This window comes from Mytilus californianus, unplaced genomic scaffold, assembly GCF_021869535.1.
Source record: "Mytilus californianus isolate M0D057914Y unplaced genomic scaffold, xbMytCali1.0.p SCAF_9, whole genome shotgun sequence".
NCBI classification, from domain to species: domain Eukaryota; kingdom Metazoa; phylum Mollusca; class Bivalvia; order Mytilida; family Mytilidae; genus Mytilus; species Mytilus californianus.
The window spans coordinates 6905405-6930497 of NW_026262745.1; the positions used below are offsets into that span (position 1 = coordinate 6905405).

Sequence of the window (25093 nt, forward strand, 5' to 3'; positions counted from 1 at the left end):
AGTGCTTGCAAAATCAAAATGCAAACATACAGAAATCTTCAAAACTCAGTTTCTTTCGTCGAGTCTACAAAATGGGTCAAAGACCATCATATGTTGATTCACTAAACAATGTAAATGATAGAGCAGCAATATGCAAAATACGCATAAGTAAAATTGAGAATGGAAATGGGGAATGTGTCAAAGAGACAACAACCCGACCATAAAGTGCACATTCTTTAATGATTGAAAGGGGAAGACATCTTAACATTCCTAGAGAGGAAAGATACTGTCCTGTCTGTAAAAATGGGGAAATTGAGGATGAACAACATTTCTTATTACAATGTAATAGATTTACCTCAAAACGAGAAATATTAGAAAATAAAATAAATGTTATATTTAAAATACACGTAACAGCGTAACATTACCACTGATGATAAAATATCTCTATTGGTTAACAATAGCTCAGCATTATTACTTAGACTGTCTTCCTCTTTCATATCAGAGTGTCTAAATATGAGAAATAGTGAACTAATATGAAACACCAATATCATTACTTTTCATTCTATAATGATATGTTATCATGTAACTTTTCATTCTACCATGTCAATTAATATAATTATATGTAATTATTTTCATTTACCTGTGTTTAAAGTAATTACAAATGGCTGATATTTTTGTTCGAGCATATTGTTTTTCTTAAATTGTTTAACATTTCATAGCGGTATAACATGTTACTTTTATTATTCTTCCCTTAGTTTATTTATTTTGTATTTGCATTGTATCATAGGTCAAATTTATTTGTTCAGTGTATGTTCACTGGTGTTGATATGTCCTTTGATTGAGTTAAGCTATTTCAGTTGATATTTTATAGTGTGTCCTTCTATGTTGTGGTGTTACACTATTGTTTCAGAAAAAGGGTGAAGGTTTGGTACCATTAAAACGTTTAAACCCGCTGCATTTGTTTTTGCACCTGTCCTAAGTCAGGAATCTGATGTTCAGTAGTTGTCGTTTGTTGATGTGGTTCAGGCATAAGTGTTTCTCGATTCTCGTTTTTTATATAGATTAAACCGTTGAGGGGCCTGATGGGTTATTTTCGTTCTTCGTGATCGGCGCATTTTCGCTATCGTGATCCGTTTTTCTACAGATTTTTTTTTTATATTTTCTGATTGATAAAAAAATTAACTCGTGAATCGTGATGACTTGGATGGAGAGTTGTCTCATTGGCACTCATACCACATCTTCCGCCTTATATCTATGCAATAGGTCTTATAACCATTTATTGTTAATGAGTTTGTGCCAATAAAAATATTTGTATTTGTATTCGTATTTGTAAATTTGATTGTTTAGCTTCAACAGTAACTAATGACAAGTTCAGCTGTTATTGTGTTCTCAAATATTTTTTTCTTCGAACTTTTAATCACGAAAACCGGAAATTAAATATATTCCGTTTACGATTTTGCTTTTTTATATTTATAAAACAATTTTGTCAGCAATGCGTTTTAAACACAGTAATGAGAGATGGGATTATTAAGCAGCAATACTACAATGATTTGATAATTATTTTTATTTTTTAGGAAACCAAAAGGTAATTAGTTAACTTAATATGCCTTTATTGTATATGAAAATCAACCATAAAATTAAATTTTATAAAAGACTTACAAGTTACGATTGCTTCAGTCAGTAAAGAAAGCTAAAAGTAAAAATTTGATAGATATGTTTGTTTGACTGTTTAAGTGTTTTACAGGTTGGGCTCAAGTCAGGAAAAGTGGGGTATTTCCTGTTTTCAGGGTACACACCAGTTTTCTGGTGTTAAAAAACCCCAGTATGGTATTGGGACTTCTTTTTTCCTATCAATTTATTGTATGAAATCTACAAAAGCGCACATTCTACATGTGATAACAATGCTTTATGATAGCAAGTGTTTTTATTAGTTCAAAAATCAAGCTAATTTCAAGTCTTACTTGATGCTCAACTCACAACAAAACAATTCCTTTGTTCACCAATTCATACCTTGATCATCAATTATGAGATGACAAAAAGATAAGTTCAGTTAATCACTTGGGCATTTAAATTCAATGAATAGAAATTTTCAATAGAAGTGAATATCGTCTTGGTACCTATTTTAACGCGGACCAGAAATGATGCACCGATTTGGTTAACGATTTTATATTTCTAAACAAAAGACGTGACGTCATCAACATTTTGTGTTCATAACATGATGTTGAAGGTCATCTGACTACAACAAAGATGCCTAAAACTCTGCCCAGAAATGTTATTATTGCTTAAAATATTAAAGACAATGCAATTTCCGCCATTTTATTAAGGTCAAAAAAATTCTACCCTTCCCCGAAAGATTATCAGTCCTATCTCCACTTTGGTCAAGAAAAGTATGTAACCGTATGCTTCCCCATTTTGTGTTTTTCAAATCATGTGACTGTCATGTGACATGGTTTTCCATTTAAGCAGGAATCACTGTAGAACAAATGGTCGTCGCTTATATAATTTTCTATGGTTTATCGATTTTTTTTTCATTCAATGCACGAAGTATACATTGATAAATGTATTATTGTCAATGTTGTTTTATGAATGCAATTACTTTTTATTTTCAAATATATGCAATATGTATATCACTTTCATAAATTTTGAACAATTATATACCAAAATATAGGTTACATTTAAATTGATTAAAAATTTGGTGTTACAATCATCATGATCATTAAAGTGAATGAAAATATCAAAAGTTGTTAATAAAATTGAATCTGTTGAACAGTTTTAATTTTAAAGAATCCGGATTGAAGCAATTTTTTGATTATCAGTTACGTGCAAGTGGTTTTTACTGGTTTGTTTGCAGTGCGTCATTACTGGTACCCATCATTAGTTGGCAGTCCGTTTGTAATGTTAGCAAACATGAATTTTATTGCTATTACTGTTTCAAATATCAACTGTTTAATGATTGAAATATAATAACAAGTTACCAATCTTTTATTCCATTCCGTTTTTCTAATTCTTTTAAATGGTAGATTAAATGCAGAGACAAAACAACCTTAGGTGCGTCATTACTGGTTCCTCGGGGATATAAACAGTTATGGTCAGTTACACCTGGAGCATGCAACTTGGTCAATTGACTCCTAAACAAAAGATTATTATGTTTTTGAGTTTTAGAAAAAAAAAGGCTTCATTTATTCATGTTTTGTTGTTTCTGAAATACTTTAAGTATTGACAAATACTACTGATGCAGTTAAAATGTGCGCTTTTGTAGATTTCATGCTTTAAATTGAAATAGAAAAAGGAAGTCCCTGTAAACTGTTTTTTTTTAACACCAGAAAACTGGGGTGTTCCCTGAAAACAGGGAATACCCCACGTTTCCTGACTTGTCCCCAACCTGTTTTACTTGGAACAAGGATTTGTATAGCAAGACTATACTATACAAATCCTTGCTTGGAACATTTACATGTAATGATGTATACATAAGATGATACATAATAATACTCCCATTAGAGGAGTGCACTTTTAAGTAAGGTGAAGATTTGAAATTTGTATCGATGCAAGATGTGTCACCCACACAACTGCTTCAGGCAGAGTCATTTCAGCAATAAACCACTTGCACATTTGTGCATTTTCCCATACATTTCCAACGTCACAATGTGAATGTGAATGTGAATGTACACACAAAGTAGGACAGAAAGCCACAGGACAATCAGTTTTAAGATTAATTTTCTTTGAATAAGAAAACACTTATATTTTAACAATCTTGTATTTTTCTTGAACTATTATTATGTTTTTTATGACTGAGTTACACCTGTTCACCTCAGAAAAATACTTGTAAATGTCATCATTAAACAGTCTGTTCTTTCAGTAATGTGATGTGTGACCTAGGAAATGTACAGGAAAGTGCATCTATGAGGGTCTTGCAAGGTCTGTTGGCACACTTGGTAAAGCCATTTACGCCTGGGACATATAAATATTGATATTAAGTCCCTGTTAATGTTATAGCCATGTTTTTCTGACGAGTTCTATATGGCACCTGTACCCTACAAAAAAACAATAACACCTTACAGTTTATAATGAATAAATAAGCTTTATTTAGAGTCGGCATGGTAAACAAAACAAAGACACTATCATGCAACTGGCAAGACAGGTTTATGCATAAAAGAGGTGACCATAAGAGCAGGTTTCACTGTACTTTACCACTCAAGGATACCTTAACTACATTTGTAAGAGGAAGCAATTATGTTACACCAGTTCAAATGTATTGTTAACTAAACAAAACACACAAATAAACTCTAGATGTCTCTTGGTTATTTTTGTTGCTAGGTTGCTGTCTCATTGATCATGAATGATGTATAAGTACTACCTCATATCTCCTTTTATTCATATATAAAGGTCAATATACATGTACAGTCTTCAACAAGGACTGGTGTTTACTGTTTATACAATATGCCAAACTCTAAATGGCCCACAGTCTAAAAAGTTCAAATCAAAGATCTGTCAACACCAAATTTTCCAAATAGAAAAAAATAAAATAAGACATTCACTGGGGAAGCTCCTGTGGCTTAAATAGAATATCCATTGAAGAGTATGAAATAAAAATCAATTTAGGAAAAGCACTGAACAAAATTACAAATAAAACAGTTACTAAAAAAAGACCATTTCTAAGAATGCTCACAGTTACTGAAAGCAAACTTAAACTACTTACCTGCTGAACTTTATTATCAGTGGCTGTACTTCACAATAGATTTCATATAACATCATAAAAAGAATCATTTTTAAAGTTCACTTTTTATATTTAAACAGACCTGCTGAAAAGGTAAATTTATATTTGATGGAACTAATTTTAAAGCAATGACCAATTAATAGGTCTAGAGAATAACATTTTAAAGGAGGTCATGTCACATTATTGGAACTGATAGTATGCCACTGGACTTCAGCCTGATAGTATGCCACTGGACTTAAGCCTGATAGTATGCCACTGGACTTAAGCCTGATAGTATGCCACTGGACTTAAGCAAGCAACAATCAATCAATAAAATGATGTAATGAATTATTTGAATATTAATTTCAATTTAATTTGTTCTACCTTTCAGATTTCATTTCATACTATGGATGCAGATACATGTAGTTCAAAAACCAGCAGTGAATTAGATATTCTTGCTGAGGAAGCTACAGATTCATTGGCAGATATTTTATCAAGTTCAGACTCCAGTGAAAGCTCTTTAACCAGTCTAACTTCAGATAATCTGCTTCAACAGATGTCAACAGAAGAGGAAACACTCAAACTGAATGAAAAATCAGAAACTGAAACTGATACGTCAGATATGACACAAAATACACCAAATAATACAGAGTTACCTAACCTTAGTTCACAAGACTGGTATTTACATCCATTGTTTCAAGGTTATTGGAGACATTATGCCCATGCTATGTCATGGTGTCAAACTCATAGAATAGTCACACAAAAACTACTACAAAATCAACAACATATTTATCAAAGACATTCTCAACCTTACTCTAATAGTTTTATTCCAAAACGTAAAAGTAAGAACTTAAAAACTTCTAAACAGCCAATGTTTAAAATACCTAAGTCGAAAACAATAGCACCAAGTCCAAAAGAAAAGAAGAAGCAGAATGTGTCGTTTTCAGAAGAAAGTACAACATGTGACGATACCCACTTGTCTGATACTGGCAGTGAAGTATACGAGATGGAAATAACTGACGAGATGGTGGATTTCTTTGCACAGTCAGAAAAACATAGAAAAGAACGAGGTAAAAATGAACCTATAGAAGTTTAAATATTTTTTATTTTCAGACTGCATGGCATTTTGTAGTTTAAATAGAACTGGAATTATAGCATTTTCATTAATTTGGTAAGAATTTGTACATGCAATTTCAGTACTGTTTAGATAGATTGACTGTGGCCAATTAAGATTTTTTCAGTCTATTTTAAGAGTACTGTTGATTCATTTATTTTCGTAGGTTCCAATTTTTCGTGGATTGAGGAAATATTGTATATTAATGGATATTTGATTTAGTGGTTTTTGCCAAAGTTTGCATATACATTGCAAGCCCAGAAAGTTTGTAATCTTTGAACATTTAAATTAGTTGTTTAGCTATACCCATTGAATCCATGAAAAAAGTTCAATGTATAATAATGTATCATCAGTTTACTTTGAAAATAGATACTAAATTTTCTAATTGACTTCTTTTATAAGATCTTATTTACTGTGTGTTCTCATCCATATTGTATGTTTTATATACAGGTATGTACTAATAAAACAGAAAAATAATATACAAAACATTCTGTGTTATTACATTGGAAGATAATGATAAATAATAAGTGGGTATGCTAAAAAAGAAAAAGACAGTGAAGTGATTTAGGCCTATGAGTAAGGAAAGATCATGTAAGATATATAATTTATGCATTTTTTACTATTTTTCAGATGAAAGCAAAATAGGTGGTGGTAAAGGTGAATCATTAGTTGATATTGGAAAAGGTAAGCATTTAAAAACAAAAAGTATTTTTTAAATAGAAATGAAATAATAAATTACCAAAACGGTTTTATTCTTTTATACAGATAAACATGTATCGTAAATTGATTACTCCAAGGGTCATCATAAATTTCTTTCCCTTCATTTTATTCTTCTTTGCAGAACATACCAATTGGATTCATTGTTAATTTGTTCTTGTCATGAATATATATGAAATATTTGCGACTGGAAGTTAAGCAAACAAAATTCAATCAAACAAAATCAGATAAATATTGAAAAAAACACACACATATATAATATACATGCATGGGCATTTAAATTTAAGAATAAATCTACTATTTTAAATTTCATTGCTTTACAAAGATACTATTGTAGAAATTCAATGTTTAATTGATAAAAATCTTTAATTTATTTAGAGGGATAATTTTGATTTAACACAAGGGGATGAAAAGAAAACTGCAGGCACCGGTTATTGTTTCATGCTATTTTAAAGATAAAAATGAAAAACTTGTTATTTGCAGTAAAATCATCTTTCTTTTAAATAAACACATTTTACTAGAGATTTTTCTTGACAAAACAAATTCTTTGCTTACAAATTAAGTCCTAATAATTTTCATGCATTTCTGAAGGGTATGTTTAAAATAAGATGAAATATTTTAAAATTCTGAAAATGCTGCTAAATATTAAATTTTATCCTAATGTGCAGTCTGCAATATTAGCCACTAGCATGATGCCCCAGACTAGTGAAACTTTATTTTCTGGCTAGTAGGTATTTGCAAAGTTTTGTTTAGACAGTCAAGAAAAATATCGTAATATTGTTCTTTGGACTAGTAGTTAGAAAAATTTTTGGTGCAGACTGAATGTGTTTCATACAAATAATTAAGAAAAAACATGAATCAACTAATAGAACAGACAAACTATTGAAGTTCATTACCCTATATATACTCAGTTTGAAGCTTGTATAAACAGTGTCAGTCTACTCTAATTGTAGTATTCAAATAGCCACACATGTAAACATAGTAAACTTACAAAAACAAAAAATATTCAGAAAAACATCTACTATCAAGAAGATTGGTAACAAAATTGAACTGAAAAGATCAAATAATTAACAAAAAAAGTATTGTAAAAATAAAAGTAATGTGATTGTAATCCATAAATACTTCACTTTATCTTTTTATCAATACCTATTAGTCTTTTATCTTTCAATATTAACATAAACAAGTTTCAAATTTTAATTGTAGCCAGTAAGAAAATACCTACAAGTGAAGCACCAAAAGAGAGACCTGGTATACGTAGAACCTCAGAGATGACACAGCTGTACGGTAAAGGAGCTGCCATGATACATGGAATGGAAACAGCCCTCCAAATGACTTACGATAGGAATGTAGACATTAAGCAACCACCTTGTTGGCCTAATATGCCACTCAAAATTGTATTTAGATAAGGATTTGCAGCAATAAAGTTATTATTTTCTATATTTTCTTTTAATGAAAGCAACATGTTTTCATGATGCATTTTGTGTCAGTTTAACTACTGCTATGAATATTTGTAGTATAATTGATAATAGTATTACAGAAGGTCAGTATTTATGGTCTGTTTTCAAATGAAAGTTTTCATTAGGGAAATTATACAGGTTGAGATAAGTAATCCTGGTCTGATATGATGTGTCCCATGTCAGGAATCTAAGCATCAACCGTGGGTATTGTTTCCTATATCTTAAAATGTTATTCTGTCATTTAGAGAATTTGCATCTTGCTAGCCAAGGGTTACAATCCATTCCCCTACTCACCACCCTTAGCAGATTAAGCCAACATTTGTGGTTACAATGCTGCGCCATCTACCGGTACAAAGAAGTAACGCCCATTCCAACATCATCATTCTTGACCAATGGCAGCTCTTGAACTCTCTTCAGTGTGTAGGTGTAAAAATGATGGTGTCTAGTGTCTACAAATTTCATGAAGCAGGAACTTAAAATATATGTTGACATTCCAACATTTGCACGAGAAACATACCCAGGAACTTTAATTAGTTTATTAAGAACTTTAAAATTGTCACCAAATATTGTTCTACGTTTTGGGGGTAAAGACTTGTTGCTCAATCAGCACATGGCAATTGTTTATTTATATTTTCTACATTAACGCATGATCATCTTAAAGGTGCTTTTTTTACTGGATGCAGCCAGTTACAACTGCGACCAATAGAAATCATTACCTCATGTCTCCGAAATTCTATCTTAATCCGCCAAGGGTGTAGAGGAGGGGACTGGATCCTAACCCTTTGCTAGCGAAGATGGGGAATTTGGTATTCATGGCAGGACTGAACAGACCATGTTTATTTTATTTACAAATTTTCTTAACTTGTGAGGATTTGGATCCTGACATATTTTATAAGGACATATCTTTGGTTGATTGATTGATTGATAAATTGGTGTTTTATGCCACTTTCAACATTATTGTGCTATTTCATGGCGGTCAGTTTTTATTGGTGGAGGAAGCTAGAGTGCTCGGAGAGAACAGCCAACCTTTGGTAGGAAAGCTGACAATCCTATTTAATTTAGTTTGGAGTCATATGCACTTGACCCATGCAGGAATCAAACTCACAACCTCAGTGTTGACTCCATAGTGATACAGTAGTTTTACTACTTAGACCACTCAACCATCTAGGCCCCTATCTTTGGTTGATGACTGTATCCCGACTTCTAGATTATAATTAGGGTTTGCTGTTTCATGTCGCAGAAAGCTCCACATAGGGATAGTGAATCGGGGGCGTTAACAAACTTCTTAAAAGATAATATTTCAGAAGGTTAAAGACCTTGATCCTTCACACTTTGTATATAAATGCCTTATGTTATGAAGTTTCTGTCTGTCATTTGTCCATTGTCCTTGACCTCATTTTCATGGTTCAGTGACTACTTGAAAAAAAGTTAAGATTTTTAGTATTCTTAATTTCTCTCTTGTTATGAGTAATAGGATAACTATATTTGGTATGTGCGTACCTTGCATGGTCCTCATGCCCGTCAGACAGTTTTCACTTAACCTTGACCTCATTTCATAGATCAGTGAACAAGGTTAAGTTTTCATGGATCAGTCCTCAACGTTAAGTTACACGATTAGGTCCGTTTCTCAGATACTATATGCAGAAGGTCAACTATATTTGGTGTATGGAATGATTGTAAGTAGTACATGTCAAACTGGCATGTATCATCTGACCTTGACCTCAATTTCATGGTTCAGTGGTTAAAATGATTTTTTTGTGATTTTATCTGTTTTTCTAATACTGTATGCAATAGGTCAACTATATTTGGTGTATAAAATATTTTACGATGTACATGTCAGTCTGGCATGTTTTATTAGACCTTGACCTCATTTTTGGAAAATGACGCTATCAGCGGCATGTTTCCGATACCATTGGCCAGAACCGGAAGTCGATTGTTGCCTCCGCCTACCGCACTCGGTTTCATATTTACTATTTTACATACTAACTGGAATCTGCTTGTATAATTCTACACTCGAACAAAGTGTTGTAGTCGGACGGGAACCAATTTACATACTTTATTTTATTTACCAAAAAGATATCTTGACCTGTCCATATGTTTTTTGTTATTAAATGGTATTTGGAGCTATCCCTTTGTTATATTTTCATATTTATTCGAGCTTTCACTTTTATGCACATGTCTTACAATCGTAAACAATCATACATGATAAATAGATCCGTTTTGTTATGGTGTTGGACTTTTTACCCTTCAATGATCAGCAATCGCTAGACAAAATAGTTCTCCTAAATAATGTCAGCCTTTCATGCCATTTCAACTTTACAATCATTAAAAAAAGTGAAAATCGGAATCATTTTGATATCTATTGGATAGAAACTGGTCTTTATCCAGATTTACGAAGATTTTAAAAATCGGAAATTAGTTATAGGGATATACCCACGCGGTGCGTATGAATCTTTGTTTACAAACAGGATTTCGGAACGTCTCTAGTTTTTAGATCGTAAGTCACGATAAACTCAAACTGAAAGTAAACAGTTGTTTGTAGCAGGTTTACTCACCATAAACAAGCTGAAACGTATATTTTAGGTTAAAGACGGTCCCATTCATTTAAAAAGCATTTTGAAAGTAATTAAAGGGATTATTTCAGGTTTGGGAACGAGTAAATTATCACAAAGTTCATTTCTTGACGACCTCATAATTTCATCATGTCGATGGTACAAATCGATTTTTACTGTTCACTGTCGCTTCTCATGTTTTGTATTTAAACGGTCGTTTATTTTTAAACCCGAACCAGGCATATGCATTCTGTAATTGTGCAAATCTTCGTTCTTTGGTCAGTTGGCTTATGGATAGTTGTATCAATTTCAACTCTTACATTATTTTTTTTTTAAATATATTTGCATTACACATGCAATGGCAGTACCTTTCCAATTACTATTTATGTGTTGTGTCTAAATTAAAGTGGTAACACTTTATAGTGACTGGAAAGGGTAGAAAAATTCTTCAGATGGGAAAAGGCTGAAGATACTTCAAACGGCACCGAATCATTAGATATTGCATCTTATAAAAAGAAACTGAGATTTGGATAGTTCCACTTCAAGATAAAAATGTTTATCTCTTGTGAAATTAAATTAAAAAAATATTGTAACACTGTAGTTAATTAATAAAGATACTATTATGTGTATTTCTGTATTGGCCTTATTATTGGTTCTCGGTCAGCAGTCAAACGGCAACGAATCATTAGATATTGCATCTTATAAAAGGAAACTGAGATTTGGATAGTTCCACTTTAAGGTAAACATGTTTATTCTTGTGAAATGAAATAAAAAAAATATTGTAACACTGTAGTTAATTAATAAAGATACTATTACATGTATTTCTGTATTGGCCTTATTATTGGTCCTCGGCCAGCAGTATTGGCCTTCCGCTTCGCCTCAGACCAATACACCCAAGACATGGACCAATACAGAAATACTTACGCAATGATATTATAGAATGACAGTATGGTTCAATAGCGGGAATCAGCCCCTCAACTACTTTTTACTTTTAACGCTTTGTTTGTCTTGTCTGGAGATCTTGCTGTAGTTCCAGTTCAGCAAGCATTTTAGAGACGTATCCCGTCCATCCTCTTTTGACTTGTAATCTCTGGTGATAGATTTTGCCGCTTGACATTGTATCCTTTCAAGCTTGTTTTTTTTTGTTACTGTGTAGGGGTCCCATACTATGGCTCCATATTAAATTATAAGATCCATTCCTAAAGATACCCAAGTTGAATATATGGTGACCCACAAGAACAGCATTATCACTATTGAAATTGTGTTTAATGTCATTAACTTAAATGGAGACAGACATTAATATTTGACCTGAAAGACATGAAAGGTGGTGTGGGAGTGCAAAATCAAAAACTAACTGACTATGATATATGGTTAAAGAATGAATATCAATTACATGGGTCAACATGGTCAAGGGCAGAGTTGTTATAAAATAACAATATGGCAGAGAAGTGGTTTCAAGTTTCATATAAAGCGACCTGACTGACATGAAATAAAAAATCGAAGGAGTATCCCTATTTGTCTAATCTTCAAGGTGAAATAAAACTAGTAAAACAATATTATACTATTGTCTAAATATACAGAAATATAATTTGCTTCAAGTAACAGAAATAACTAGGTCACTAGTAACTTATTTTAATAAGTATGTGGGGTATAAGAGCTTGCTAACAACAGACTCTTCATAATCATTTGGTTTGAAAAGGATACTAGTAGTCTATATTCTTGATTTAGAAAAATGTAATTGCAAGAAAAAAATCACATTACTTAGAATACTTTAGATCATTCAGGTAGTCTTTATGTATATGTACAAATGAACAGCCAGTAGTCCTTGGATATTGTAGATCATTCAAATAGTCTTGACCTTTTTATTAGTACAAAAGAACAGCCAGTAGTCATTGGATATTGTAGATCATCCCGGTAGTCTTGACCTATTTATTTATACAAAAAAACAGCCAGTAGTAATTGGATACTGTAGATCATTCAGTTAGTCTTGACCTATTCATTTGTACTGAAAAAACAGACACATATACGAATATCAATTATATGCTTACGAGACATGTTGCAATGTTAAACTTATTACGGTATGTGAAAATCAAGACTTGCATAAAAAATATCACAATATTAGAGACAGTGGCGTTATTTTTCCTCAGAGTTTTCAGCTCTTTGATTATGGTTCATTGTTCAATGTTAAGTTTTTGTTTTTTGGTCTGTTTTTCTAGTACTATTACAATAGGTCAACTATATTTGGTGTATTGAATGATTGTAAGATGTATATGACTGTCTGGAAATTGTCATCTGACCATGACCTCATTTCATGGTTCATTGGTTCATTGGTCAATCTTAAGTTTTCCTGGTTAAGTTTGTTTCTTAGATACTATATGCAACAGGTCAACTATATCTAAAGCATATTTGGAGTATTGAATGATTATAAGCTGTACATTTATTTCCAGTTTGGTTTATCTTGACCTTGACCTCATTTTCTTGGATCATGTTAAGTTTATGGGATAGTTGTAGTAAAGCTTGATATTTAGGACTATCACCATAAAATCAATGGTTAGTAAAGAAGGCGAGACATTTGATTTTCAGTGTGTGCACTCTTGTTTTAAGCACCTAATGTACACTGCCAAAAAGTTTCTGGAAATACACCTTTCCCAAAGTGTTATATTACACACGGACTGTGCTAGACCCTCATGGGTAGTCGAGGTGGTTAAACACCCCCTAGTTGTAGTATATTGACAAAAATCTGGGACTATTACACATCATTATCACCAATAGGAAAAAATGCAGGCTTGGGTCTAAAGGTAGATCTATATTTCCTGAGACTACTATAACACATGTGTTATAGTAGTCTCAGATTTCTTACATTGATAACATATCCATTTTGAAAAAAAATAATCTATCTGGAAGCATCAGTTTTTTGGTTTTACGGAGTATTGCCCCTTTGGTATCAACTCTCACTTTTATTAGGGGACGACCATTTGATATTCTGGGGGGGGGGGGGGGGGGGGGGGCAGGAGGATTTTGAAAATAAATAACTCAGCCTTGATAATCACAAAAATAAATGGTTTGTTCTGTGGTAGTTCGAAAATAAATAATCTGACTTACAATGTATTGAAAATGAATAACTCGGCAGGTCTTTAAGCCATTTTATCAATGCTATTCGAAAGTATGAGGTGGCACCAGATTCTTCATAAAATTCATCTTTATTTCAAAAAAAAATTCGGTAAACACTTCCCAAATCTTTTAATAATAAAGGTATAAATATTATTTAGATATACTTGAAATGTCTGAAAATGGGTTTCATTTAACTTGAGTTATATTGGCCCAGGAACACTTACCTCACTTTTATTACAGGGCTGTAACTACATTGAGGCAAATGCCTTTATGTAGGAAATTTTAAAACCAAAAGCTTGTCTTCATATCAAATTGTTTTCACAGCGAGTGTTTGCAAGAAGCAAGTTCTCCCCACCTGTTTTTTCGGGATCAATGTTTCTTTAAATTTGTCTTTTGTTCATTGATTGCCCTTCTGTAGTCTCTTAGTGTTGCATTCCTTTTGTGATTTAGTAATTTTGTTTTCAACTTGATCATGAGTTTTATTTTATTTAAGACTTTTTAGCTAATTTTACAACTTATTACTACTTTAAATTGTATCCCAGTTAAGAGCTACACCAAGTTGTAATTGAAATGTGTTATTAAAAATTACTTGACATAGTTATATCACTGATAATCAGCCCCCTCTCAACTTAATTTGAATAAAACCCCATATAATTTACAGGTATAAAAGATTTAAGTTCTGCATGCTGAAACAACAACAAAAAAAAAAAAAAAAAAAAACAGCAGCCACATTTTTACTTTATTCTTCATATTGGTCTTTTGATGTTGTAAAAACTTAAGTCTTACGCTGAATCTATACATTTTGCTTTGAGACCAAAATATTGTCAAAAAATTATTAAAACAGAACTTGCATTTTCAGAATAAGAAAGGGTCTGGGAACGCCCAGAAAGCACGATTTTGCATCATTTGTTCTATAGTTTCTTTGGGCCTTCAGCGGCTTCAAAACCCTTCAAAATGTTTTTGCCTCGCTCCGCTCGGCATTAATATATTTGGCAATACTTTTAATAGGGGCTAGTCACAGCCAAACTCTAATACCATGTATGTATGCAATACATGTATATGCAGTTGGGAATATTCAGAAGATTCATTTCCACAGAGGATGATGATTAATTCTGATTAAATGGTACATTAATGACTTGACTGTACATGTATTATTTATAATAAAAAATGAATTTAAAAATTGTATGTTTTCAAATATTATTAATATAGTTCTGAAAATAAATAATCAGTCCCTTGTTTTAATGAAAATGAAAAATCTTGCTTCAACAGTGCAGAAAATAAATAATCTGTCCTCTTAGTTTACAAAAATGAATAACCGATTCAAAACAAATCCTCCTGGCCCCCCAGAATATCAAATGGTCGTCCCCTTAGTAGTAATTCCTAGATATCGAAATAATATTGACGTAATAGATCTACATTTTAGTACTACTGGTAACTGGAATATAAAGAACATGTAAACAAACTTGAAGTATTTAACAAACAAGGACATTATATATATATTTAATTTTAAAAGGAGGGATACGATTTTCTTTCCGATCTGTTATCATACTGTATTATCTTGGTCAAGGTTTTCTTTCTGGTAGAGTGATGTGAAACATGTTATAAACGAAGGGTGCAAAATGTAGAGCAGGATCTGCTTACCCTTCCGGATCACATGAGATCAACCTTGTTTCTTTGTGGGGTTCGTGTTGATCAGTCTTTAGTTATTCTATGTTGTGTTTTGTCGACTTTGTCGTTTTCATGTCCTGCCTTGGCGTTGTCTAGCTGTTTGTATTCGATTGTTTTTCATGGGTTTTAAAAACTTATGGTATCATCCCACCTCTCTATTATAAGATTGATCGCAGATGACCGTCACAAACAATCAATATATTTAACAGCTTTATTAGGATTTCCTTTATTGATGATTTTTTTTTCAAAGGATACAAATGAGAAATGCATCTCATAAATTTTAACGAAACTTAATACTTAAATAACAATAGATCATTCAATTTGCCAACCAGAGAATGTCCATCTCATATAGTTAGAATGGAGGATTCCTTGGGGCACTGCCCTGTTTGTGGTGCGAATAAAAACAATATCATCTTTATTAAGCACCTTTATAACGAAACCAGTTGCTGAATCGTCGTCACTTGTAGTTTCTGTATCAGCATGCAATAAACCATGGACTTGTCCGTTGATTACTAGTTCTGTATCTACCTCACCGTTTGCAGTTGACCCACCACCAACGACGAATATTGTCCATGTAAAAGCATAAACCCCGTCTTTAGGTGCACGGAAAGTTCCAGAATAAGTGTCATATCCGTTACCGAGATTTGTCTCAATCTTGTCATAGACAATTTCTCGAAGTTTTCCAATCCCTGGACCAGTGTCTAAATGTGTAAGATATGCAGAGAATGCTACATTAGATGCAGAAGGATTATCTGGTAATAAAAGCCGCTTTCGTTTTTCTTCTGGAAAATATTTAGAATCATTAGGTCCGTACCTGAATGAAAACAGACAAATGGAGTACTAAAGTGACCAGTCTAGAAATGCTCACGAATACAATAAAACATGTTTTCGTGTAAATATACCGCTTACACCAATATTCTTTTATGTTTGCCTTACATTTCATACTAAATTTTGTATTACAATGTTAAAAGTCAGAAAACAAAATCAAGTAGCCCATCATTCAACAAAACCAAAATACTGCATTTGTGAAGCTCATCTTGATTAGACATTGTTTTTTAAATATCAAATAAACCATTCTAGTGCAGGATGTTTTTGGTGCCCCAAAAATCTCAATGCTTACAGTTTGCAGCATGTTGTTTAAGTTAGCCAAATATGCATCTTTAGCAGCAAAATGTAGATTGGCTGGGTGGATATTTGTAAAAAAAAAAATCCAGCAAAAAGAGTCTTTTTTTGCTATGAATCGCTCAATCATTACAGAAAAGAAAACTGAACAAAAAGTTGCAGCATGCATTTTTAAAAGAATTTTTCACTGGTACCTGATAAATCTGATTTCAGCACACATTCTGTTTCAAGTCTTTCAACTTTACTTCCCAACTTTTGAATCTCGTTTAACAAGACTTGGATCACATCATCTTTTTCAACCAAAGAAGTGCAGGTTTCAGTCAACAGTACGATCGCAGCAAATAGTTTAAATAGTCTCATTTCCATATTCTAAAAATCAGAATTCACAATTTAGTATCGTGACAACATTTTACTGATAGGAGAACGCATTTCCGTATAGTTTATCTATGATATATCCAAATGAGAGGCTCTAAGTAGTCGCCTACATAGCTTTTATATGTAACCTTTACTTTATTAAAAACGAAAGGTTCAAAATAATCAATGAACAATGAATAAATAAAACAACAAATAACGGTCTTTAGAATGCCCTTTTAAGATTTGTTAATATTTGTCAGATTTTCGTTTTTGTTTGTGCTACGACGAAAGAAGAAGAATGCGAGACATAGTGATTATAATTCGGGGGCGATGGAGGCAACGGCGAAAATGTATGTACACATCCTTATTTTTCACTCATTATGAGTGATAGGATTACTATATTTGACACATGGGATCCTTGCAAGGTCTTCGTGTCCGTCAGATAGCGATATGCTTATATTATCTCGACCCCATTCTCATGGTTCAAATGTCAGCATTAGCTTTATGGTTAAGTCAATTTCTCAGATACTATGAGCAAAATATTAACTATATGTTGTATATGGAATGATTTCGAATTGTACAAGATGGCGTTTGATTACTAATGAGACAACTCCCCACAAGAGACAAAATGACACCGACATTATCAACTATATGTCACCGTACGGCCTTTAATTATAAGTAAAACTGATACCACATAATTAGCTGTAAATGACCCCGAAATGATAATATATATAGAACAATGCAAACGTAAATACTAACGGCCTGATTTATGTACAAAATAATGAACGAACAACAAATATGATATACCGCAAAAAACGACAACCACAACGACAGGCTCATGACTTGGGACAAGCACATACACAATTTGGCGGGATTAAACTAGTTTGAAGGCGCGCCAACCCTCTCGTAACATGGGACAGCGCGGTGTAACAGTACAACATAATAACGAACTATAAAAATCATTTGAAAAGGGCTCAACTCATCAGATCGACACAATGCAGAAATACATCTAACAAAAATACAGAGTGTACATGGCAGGGTACATAATACATCCCCACAACAACACACACTAAGTACATATCTGAAAGTACTGGAATTGTTCATATGACAATGACCTCATGTTTATGGTTCATTTATCCTTTTCGGTCAAAGAAGAGCCATAAACATGAGTTCATTGTCAGATGAACAATGCCAGTACTTTCAGAGTGTTTTGTTGTGGGGATGTATATGTACCCTGCTACGTACACTCTTGTGTTTTTGTTAGATATATTTCTGCTGTGTGTCGATCTGATGAGTTGAGCCCTTTTCATCTGATTTTTAAAATAGCTCAGGAACCTTGATTTTTGCAACACCAATCATTATATTTCGTTTAAATGGTGTATATTGTTTAAAACAGACATTTTTTCTAAATTCCCTATCATTTCAATATAATTTCCGTAACCCGTATCCGATTTCTTTAGTATAATATTCAAATAAGCAAAGTGGCGTTGATTTCTGGATATGGTTCATTTATCTTGGTGAAATCTATTTCTCAGATGTCTAAAGGATTACATCAACTATATTTGGTGAAAGGAATGATTTTAAAGTGTACATTTCTGTTTGGCAGGCCAAGGTTAATCTGGCCATTACCTCATTTACATGGATCGTTGATGATGTTTTAAAATAACATGATATGTAATACTTACTGTATAACATGAATTGATCAGTTATAATCAGTAAATTAAAGCATACGAGACAGAGACATTTCAGAGTGTTCACTTTTCTATCAATATGATACAGATCTGTGCTTTGGTACACGAAGAATCAGTCTCTTTCTTTTATCATCAAGTCTCTGGTGAATAAGAATTGATATTTGGATGTTTGTCTTGCCTACTTTTAAAGGGTCGTCTGTGACTATCTTCGATGGCGGTTAGAATGATCAATTATGATTTTTAAGCGCACTGTATGTGTATCATTTCTTGAAAGTTTTGTTGCACTTGATGCTCTGTAATATGTTTTTTCTGCATCTAACCCCATTGGGTGGGGGACTGTAGCAACAACGTGACAGAAACAGCTGATAAAATTTGAAATTACACACCTTCAGAATGATTGTGTGTACATATATTATATAAGACTTGTTTTATTACTGACAAAATGGTTTCAACAAATTAGAAAAAAATACAGATAGGACGAACACCGTCCTATAAACTTCAATTCCCTTCATTAACCAACGTTGGCCTCTCGCCCTTTTCTACATCTTATTTGTCACACACCTAAAATAAATTCCAAAACTTGAGGATCTTTCTACAATGCTTTTTTGTATAATGAATTTTCTTTATTATAACAAATAGACTAGCACAATATGTATGAACAAATGTATACTGAATGGCATATTCACACAAAGGAAACAACAATTGAATATATGATGGTGCAACAATAGGTTGAAAATAAATAATTATCTTATAACATTGGAATCTTATTTGTTCTTACAATATCTATTACTGGTGTTTCAATCAAAATTCGACATTTATTATTTATTCTATAATAGGGGCCCAGGGACTCCAGTATTTGTTATATTCATCTACAGAGAGGTTTTTAAATGAAATGTATTTTTCTAAGTTCAAGTGTTCCTTTAAATAGTTTTTTAAAGCATTTAAATTTGGCAAAACATCTTGTAATTTTGTTCGGTAAATATAGTATTTTGAAAGCAGAATAATCTTATTTTTAACAAAATTAAATTTAACATTTTCGTAGATACCAAATAGAATAATCATAATATTCAAAGGCAGTTCAATATTTGTCATTTCAAAAATCCAGATGTTTAGTGCATGCCAGAGACTGGCGACCATCGGACAGCTCCAAAATAAATGTTCTATGGTCTCTGGTCCTTCTTTTCAAAATGTACATATGTTGCAGGATGTTACGTTTTATTTTGACCGAAGCTATCCGGAGACTCCATATGAGAGTTATTCCCCCTTATGCATTTGATCTAAGTGATATGCATTTCTAACTGGTAAACCATAAGCGATAGAGACCTAAGGTCTTTTGATTTGAGGTCCTTGGTCAAAAAAAAAAAAAATTAGGTCAAGGTCAGAGGTCAAGGTCATATTCTAAATTTAGATTTTGGCTTAATTTCACTTCTTTTCAAAAACCGTATAAGGTATCGACAACATATTTTTACTAAATTGTTAGTTGCGACATGTCGTTACACATGCATTTCGGTTGAAAAGGTACGCTAACCTGAAATTGGAGTTTTCTCCCCTCTTAGATTTAAAATTACGTGTATGGTGATATAACTCATTCACCATATATAATAAAGACCTAGTGTCTTTTGATTTTAAGTCCTTGAATTATGACCTTCAAATAGAGCTCAAGGTCATAGGTAAATTTGACGTTCTAGATTGTGACCTTTGCTTTTACTTCATATGTATACATGATAAAGCCATGGGACTTTATGCATTTGGTTGCAAGCCATATGACCTTAGAAAAGCCAACCGGAAGTGACCTTTTGTAAACCGGAAGTAGCTATTTTTTGAACTTGTGTAATGTACAAGTATATGGAACCATATATTTTTGGAATCAGTGTCAGGTAAACTATCAAATAATACCGGAAGTGACATTTTTCAAACCGGAAGTAACAAATTATCTTCCTTATTTAAAAAAAAATGTCTTGAAACCATATAGTTTTTTAAACCAGCGTACAATAAGCTATCATTTGACGCTGGAAATAACCTTTTAAACCGAATTTAAATATTTTTGTATCATAATAGATCTTTTCGGGTGGAAAGACCTTCAATTGTTCACTGAACAATTGGTTTTTAATTTGATTCTTTCTTTCTTCTAAGAATTTGAACTTATATTAATTTTGCATTTTTTAAATTTTATTCGTTATATATTTAAATCTTAAAAGGTGTATTTTGGCTTTAATATAGATTTTTATGAAATTGTTTTTGAACTAGATAAAACTATATAGCTATTGACAAAGAATATAATATATTACCAAAAAATTAAGCTTTGCATTTTGCAAGATTCGTCATAGATTCCTGGATTAAGACCTCGAAAAATAACTATTTGTTTTATCTTATATGTATTTTTGAAGACCATGCTTCCCCTTTTATATCAATAATAATCACACACAAGAAAAGGATGATGTCTACATTGGAAAATAAAGCCTGCCAAAATGTAGACTTTATAACCTTAGTTCAGTTGTGTACAATTAAAAATCTATGAAAGGAAATTTTCCTTTTCACTGGTCCATTTTTGCCTTTTCGTTTAATAACATTGTAGTATATGATGGTAACATGTTTGTATGCTTTAGATAGTCATACAAAGTATTCTCAGATCTTGTTGAAATATTTACTTATACGAGATAACAATCTGACCAATATACTAAATACTACATATATCATATGTGTCACATTACCGATAAGAATTTTCGTACTACGTAACTTTTCAGAATGGTAGTTTGTAACTTATCAATTGTGACCATATTTCTGGTTTCTTATGGCTATTCGGAAACTAACACTGAAACAAAAATCGCATTTTTAATGAAAGAAGTTCAAATGCTGAAATACAAACTTGAAAATGAGTGTCTTTTAAAAACTGAATATGACGGTAAGAAATCTTTATTTTCAAAATTGTGACATTAAAAAACTGTTTTTTAAAATAGGAATAGCTAAAATTAAAAGAGGCGAAAACGAAATAAGCCCAGGGATATGCACGAACGTCTGCTTTCGTTTAAGAAATTAAGAGAACATGTAAATAAACAAATGATATCATTTCAATACACAAGCTATTAAAATTTTGGAATGGTCAGCAGAATTGTTTTCAAATTGACTCAACTTTTATTGGCGTGGATGCAATATTAGCTTTAACACAATTAATATATTACAATATAAGAACTTGGAATTCACACACAATGCATCGATTTAATAACGCTAATACAAAAAAAAAAACTTACTAGTAGACAGAAAGTGCTCGCTCTCGAGCACTGAAAGTATACACAAGCAACTATATCGACCAAAAAGTAATAACAACGAAAATAAGATCTCCTTGAACTCTAAATTGTCTCTGGAACAAAATTTATAATTGAAGCTTTTGACCTAATGTTAGGAAAAACAAAGAGTAAAACATTTGAGAACATAACAACCAGACAGGTATATTCTGAACAACTGAAATCGTATAAATAGTAAAAAGGAGAAATTGTTTGAATGACAACGAGATGTCGACTTCTACGTGTATGAAGTAATGATAAAATATAAGAGTATTCAAAGCCAAATATGTAGGTTACTATTCAAAACTTTTGACTCTTTTCAGGTGTCGTCTCCAAAAGACTCCTCTTGCCAGAAACCCCTTCTCATCAGCCTGTCGCATTTTCTGCTTTCGTGACAGATTTAGACGATGGCCCAACACTAAATAAACATCGGGAGATTGTGTTCAATAAAGTAGAGACAAATGTTGGAAATGCCTACGACAGTTTTACGGGGACATTTCGTGCGCCCCAAGATGGTAATTATGCATTTTCTTGGACAATGTTCGTCCATGGAGGAGGTTCAGTTTCAACTCAAGGCGAAATATTGACTGAACTTATTGTCAACGGAAAGGTTCATGGAAACTTACATGCTGATACAGAGACAATTGGAGATGATGACTCGGCTACAGGTTTTGTAATCAAGACTCTGTCGAAAGACGATGTAGTATTTATTCGTTCTGGAAATTCATTTGTTCCACAGGGTGTTTTACACGGTAAAATGAGATGGACATTTTCGGGATGGCTTATTGATTAAAATGCAATATTATCTCTGGTTTTTATGCCTTACGAACCACATTTTGAGCCGATATACTGATCATAATGTATTGAACTTCATCTAAATTTATAACTTTGAATATATCATTTAAAAAAAGAACTTGAAAGTGGATATTTGACGAGCTTTGTTTCATGAATTTAAAACAAATTGCAAATACTCGCTCGATATGACTTCATGTACACGTCTGCTAAAAGTGGCGCATAAATAATGTCTTTTTGAAGGTCTATATGTTCGAGAACTTTAAATTGAATTCGATAATCCACAATCAATTTGAGTATTTAGTATACTATGTATTACTAGAAAATACCCGGGAAATATACTTTGGTTCATATAATTTGAAGATATATAGTTTTGGTGTAAGGCGATATTAAGATCTTAAATCTTTTTGAAGCGTGTAACAGACGAAATACCACCACTCAATATGACACTCAAAAGAATAGTCTTCCCGACAGAAACTATTGGCGTTAACGTTTGTGATCTAATCATAGTATATGTCATTGTTATACCCTTTTCATGTTGAATTGCTGTGGTTCCCCGGAAGGAAAAACTCTTGACGTGTAAAAACAGATGTTGTTAAATTGCTGAGATTGTCAAGGGAATGTGTATCACAAAGTGTTTCAGTGTAAGGTAGATTTCAGGTGTTTTCGTGCACAGAACCACCCCCATATATGAGTGGGCTGACAATTTTATGCATTAATATATGAATGGGGGGTCACATTCCAGCCGCACTTCTGTACCCATTTTTAACTGAAAACCGAAGTAATCCCCCCACCCTTTAGGGTATACTTTTTGCTGAGCAGACCATAATACTTGCAGACAAAGCGGAAATGATGACGGCACGTAAATTTTTGCTAATTTACCCAAAAATATTTCGCAACATGCTCCTCTCCGCAGAACAATATTTTTTGCACCCCCCCCCTCCTAACATTAAATCCTGGATCCGCACCTGATTTCTGGTGTTTCCGTGCTCAGAACAACCCCCATATATGAGTGGGCTGAAAATTGTATGCATTAATATATGAATGGGGGTGGGTCACATTCCAGCCGCACTTCGGTACCATTTTTTACCGAAAACTGAAGTAACCCCCACCCTTTGATGTTCATTTTGAACTGATGCGGTTCCCCGGAAGGAAAAGCTCTTAACGTGTAAAAATCTGTTGTTAAATTGTTGAGAGCGTCAAGGGAATGTGTATCATAAAGTGTTTCAGTGTAAGGTCTATATTTACCGTATCTGCTAAGAAATAAAATTTAATTTTGTCGGGCAGACGTGCAATGACGGAAATGATGACGGCACGTAAATTTCAGAGCCGAACGTCGTGAAGGACGGTCCGATCTAAACTATCTTTTTTTTCCGATTTTAACCCCCAAATACCCCCCAAAAGATCTTGAAATGAACAAATAATAAACTACGCTGGTCATTTCCCCTTTGTGGTATAAAACAATATTCGTGGATTTTATGTGAAAGAAGAAAACGCGACACCCAATTTCAATTCTATTCATTTAGTAATATAGATGTATAACAATGTTTTCTGTTTAATACTATTTAATGAACAGTTTGAAAACTTTCTTTCGTGACCTTGTAATGAATAAAAACAAATAAATCAGTATTTTATTTATTTGAAGTCCAATTGCTGATATAATACGAGTAAACAAGAGAAAATCCAAAACCAAGGAATTATGTGAAAAGTAAAATCACAAAAATACTGAACTCCGATGAAAATTCAAAACGGAAAGACCCTAATCAAATGGCAAAATCAAATTGATTGGTCTATACTTATTGAGCTCAAACGCATCAAACGAATGGATAACAACTGTCATATTCCTGACTTGGTACAGGCATTTTCTTATGTAGAAAATACCAGACTCAAGCTAGCGAACAATAAGCCAGCGAACAATAAGGTGTATCAAGCTAGCGAACAATAAGCCAGCGAACAATAAGAAATACGCGCCAAACTGATCTTGCCTAAAAACCGAAGACTTGCAATGACATGAAACGTTCTATGAAATCTGATGACAATCATTTCCAGTAGGAAGACGAAATGCAATACATTTTCAAAAAGACTATTAATTGAAAACTGTTTATTTATTTATTTATATATTCAAGACAACATAATTGTTCTTGACCACAGGACATCTCTTGTAGGATTTTCAAAATTCCTTTTAGGTTCTCCTCTCCCTTTTTTGATTACCTTTGAGTAGAAACGGTTTGTCTTTATAATCATGATAATAGTGAATAAATGAAAAGATTAGACCATACTTAACTAGTGTAAAGATAAAATTAAATCCACATGCTTATATTCTTTTTAAAAGAAAACAAAATACCGATTTTGGAACGTAAAGTACAGAATTTTGCAGTCAGAATTATAAGTTGAAATAAAAGCTAATAAATATCCACAGTTTTCGTTAGGAATGATTGAAAACTGGCAATTTATTTATTACATTTCAATAGGAAATGTGTTTTATGTGACAATGACACACGTGACACGATATCTGAATGGATATAAAGATTTTAGCTACTTTAACAGACAAAATTTTCAAAT

General features: G+C 32.6%; 1 protein-coding gene across 2 annotated transcripts; it reads left to right on the forward strand.

Moving 5' to 3' along the window:
* Positions 1–1491: 1491 nt before the first annotated feature.
* Positions 1492–7940, forward strand: LOC127714975 (gem-associated protein 8-like). Of its 2 annotated transcripts, none has more exons than XM_052221005.1 (4): positions 1492–1564; positions 5064–5742; positions 6417–6470; positions 7707–7940. In XM_052221005.1, exons 2-4 carry the CDS (start codon positions 5079–5081, stop codon positions 7907–7909), a joined length of 921 nt encoding a protein of 306 aa, XP_052076965.1. In that variant the 5' UTR covers positions 1492–1564; positions 5064–5078; the 3' UTR covers positions 7910–7940. The 2 variants fall into 2 exon arrangements, with proteins under 2 accessions (XP_052076965.1, XP_052076966.1); XM_052221006.1 differs by lacking the exon at positions 1492–1564 and adding an exon at positions 2817–2876.
* The last annotated feature ends 17153 nt before the right edge of the window (positions 7941–25093 follow it).

Excerpts from the sequence above, each read along its gene's own strand:
- LOC127714975 (XM_052221005.1), top strand. The coding sequence starts at position 5,079 with ATGGATGCAGATACATGTAGTTCAAAAACCAGCAGTGAATTAGATATT. Across the intron at positions 5,743-6,416 it reads AAAACATAGAAAAGAACGAG|ATGAAAGCAAAATAGGTGGT; the intron begins GTAAAAATGAAC and ends ACTATTTTTCAG. Across the intron at positions 6,471-7,706 it reads ATTAGTTGATATTGGAAAAG|CCAGTAAGAAAATACCTACA; the intron begins GTAAGCATTTAA and ends TTTTAATTGTAG.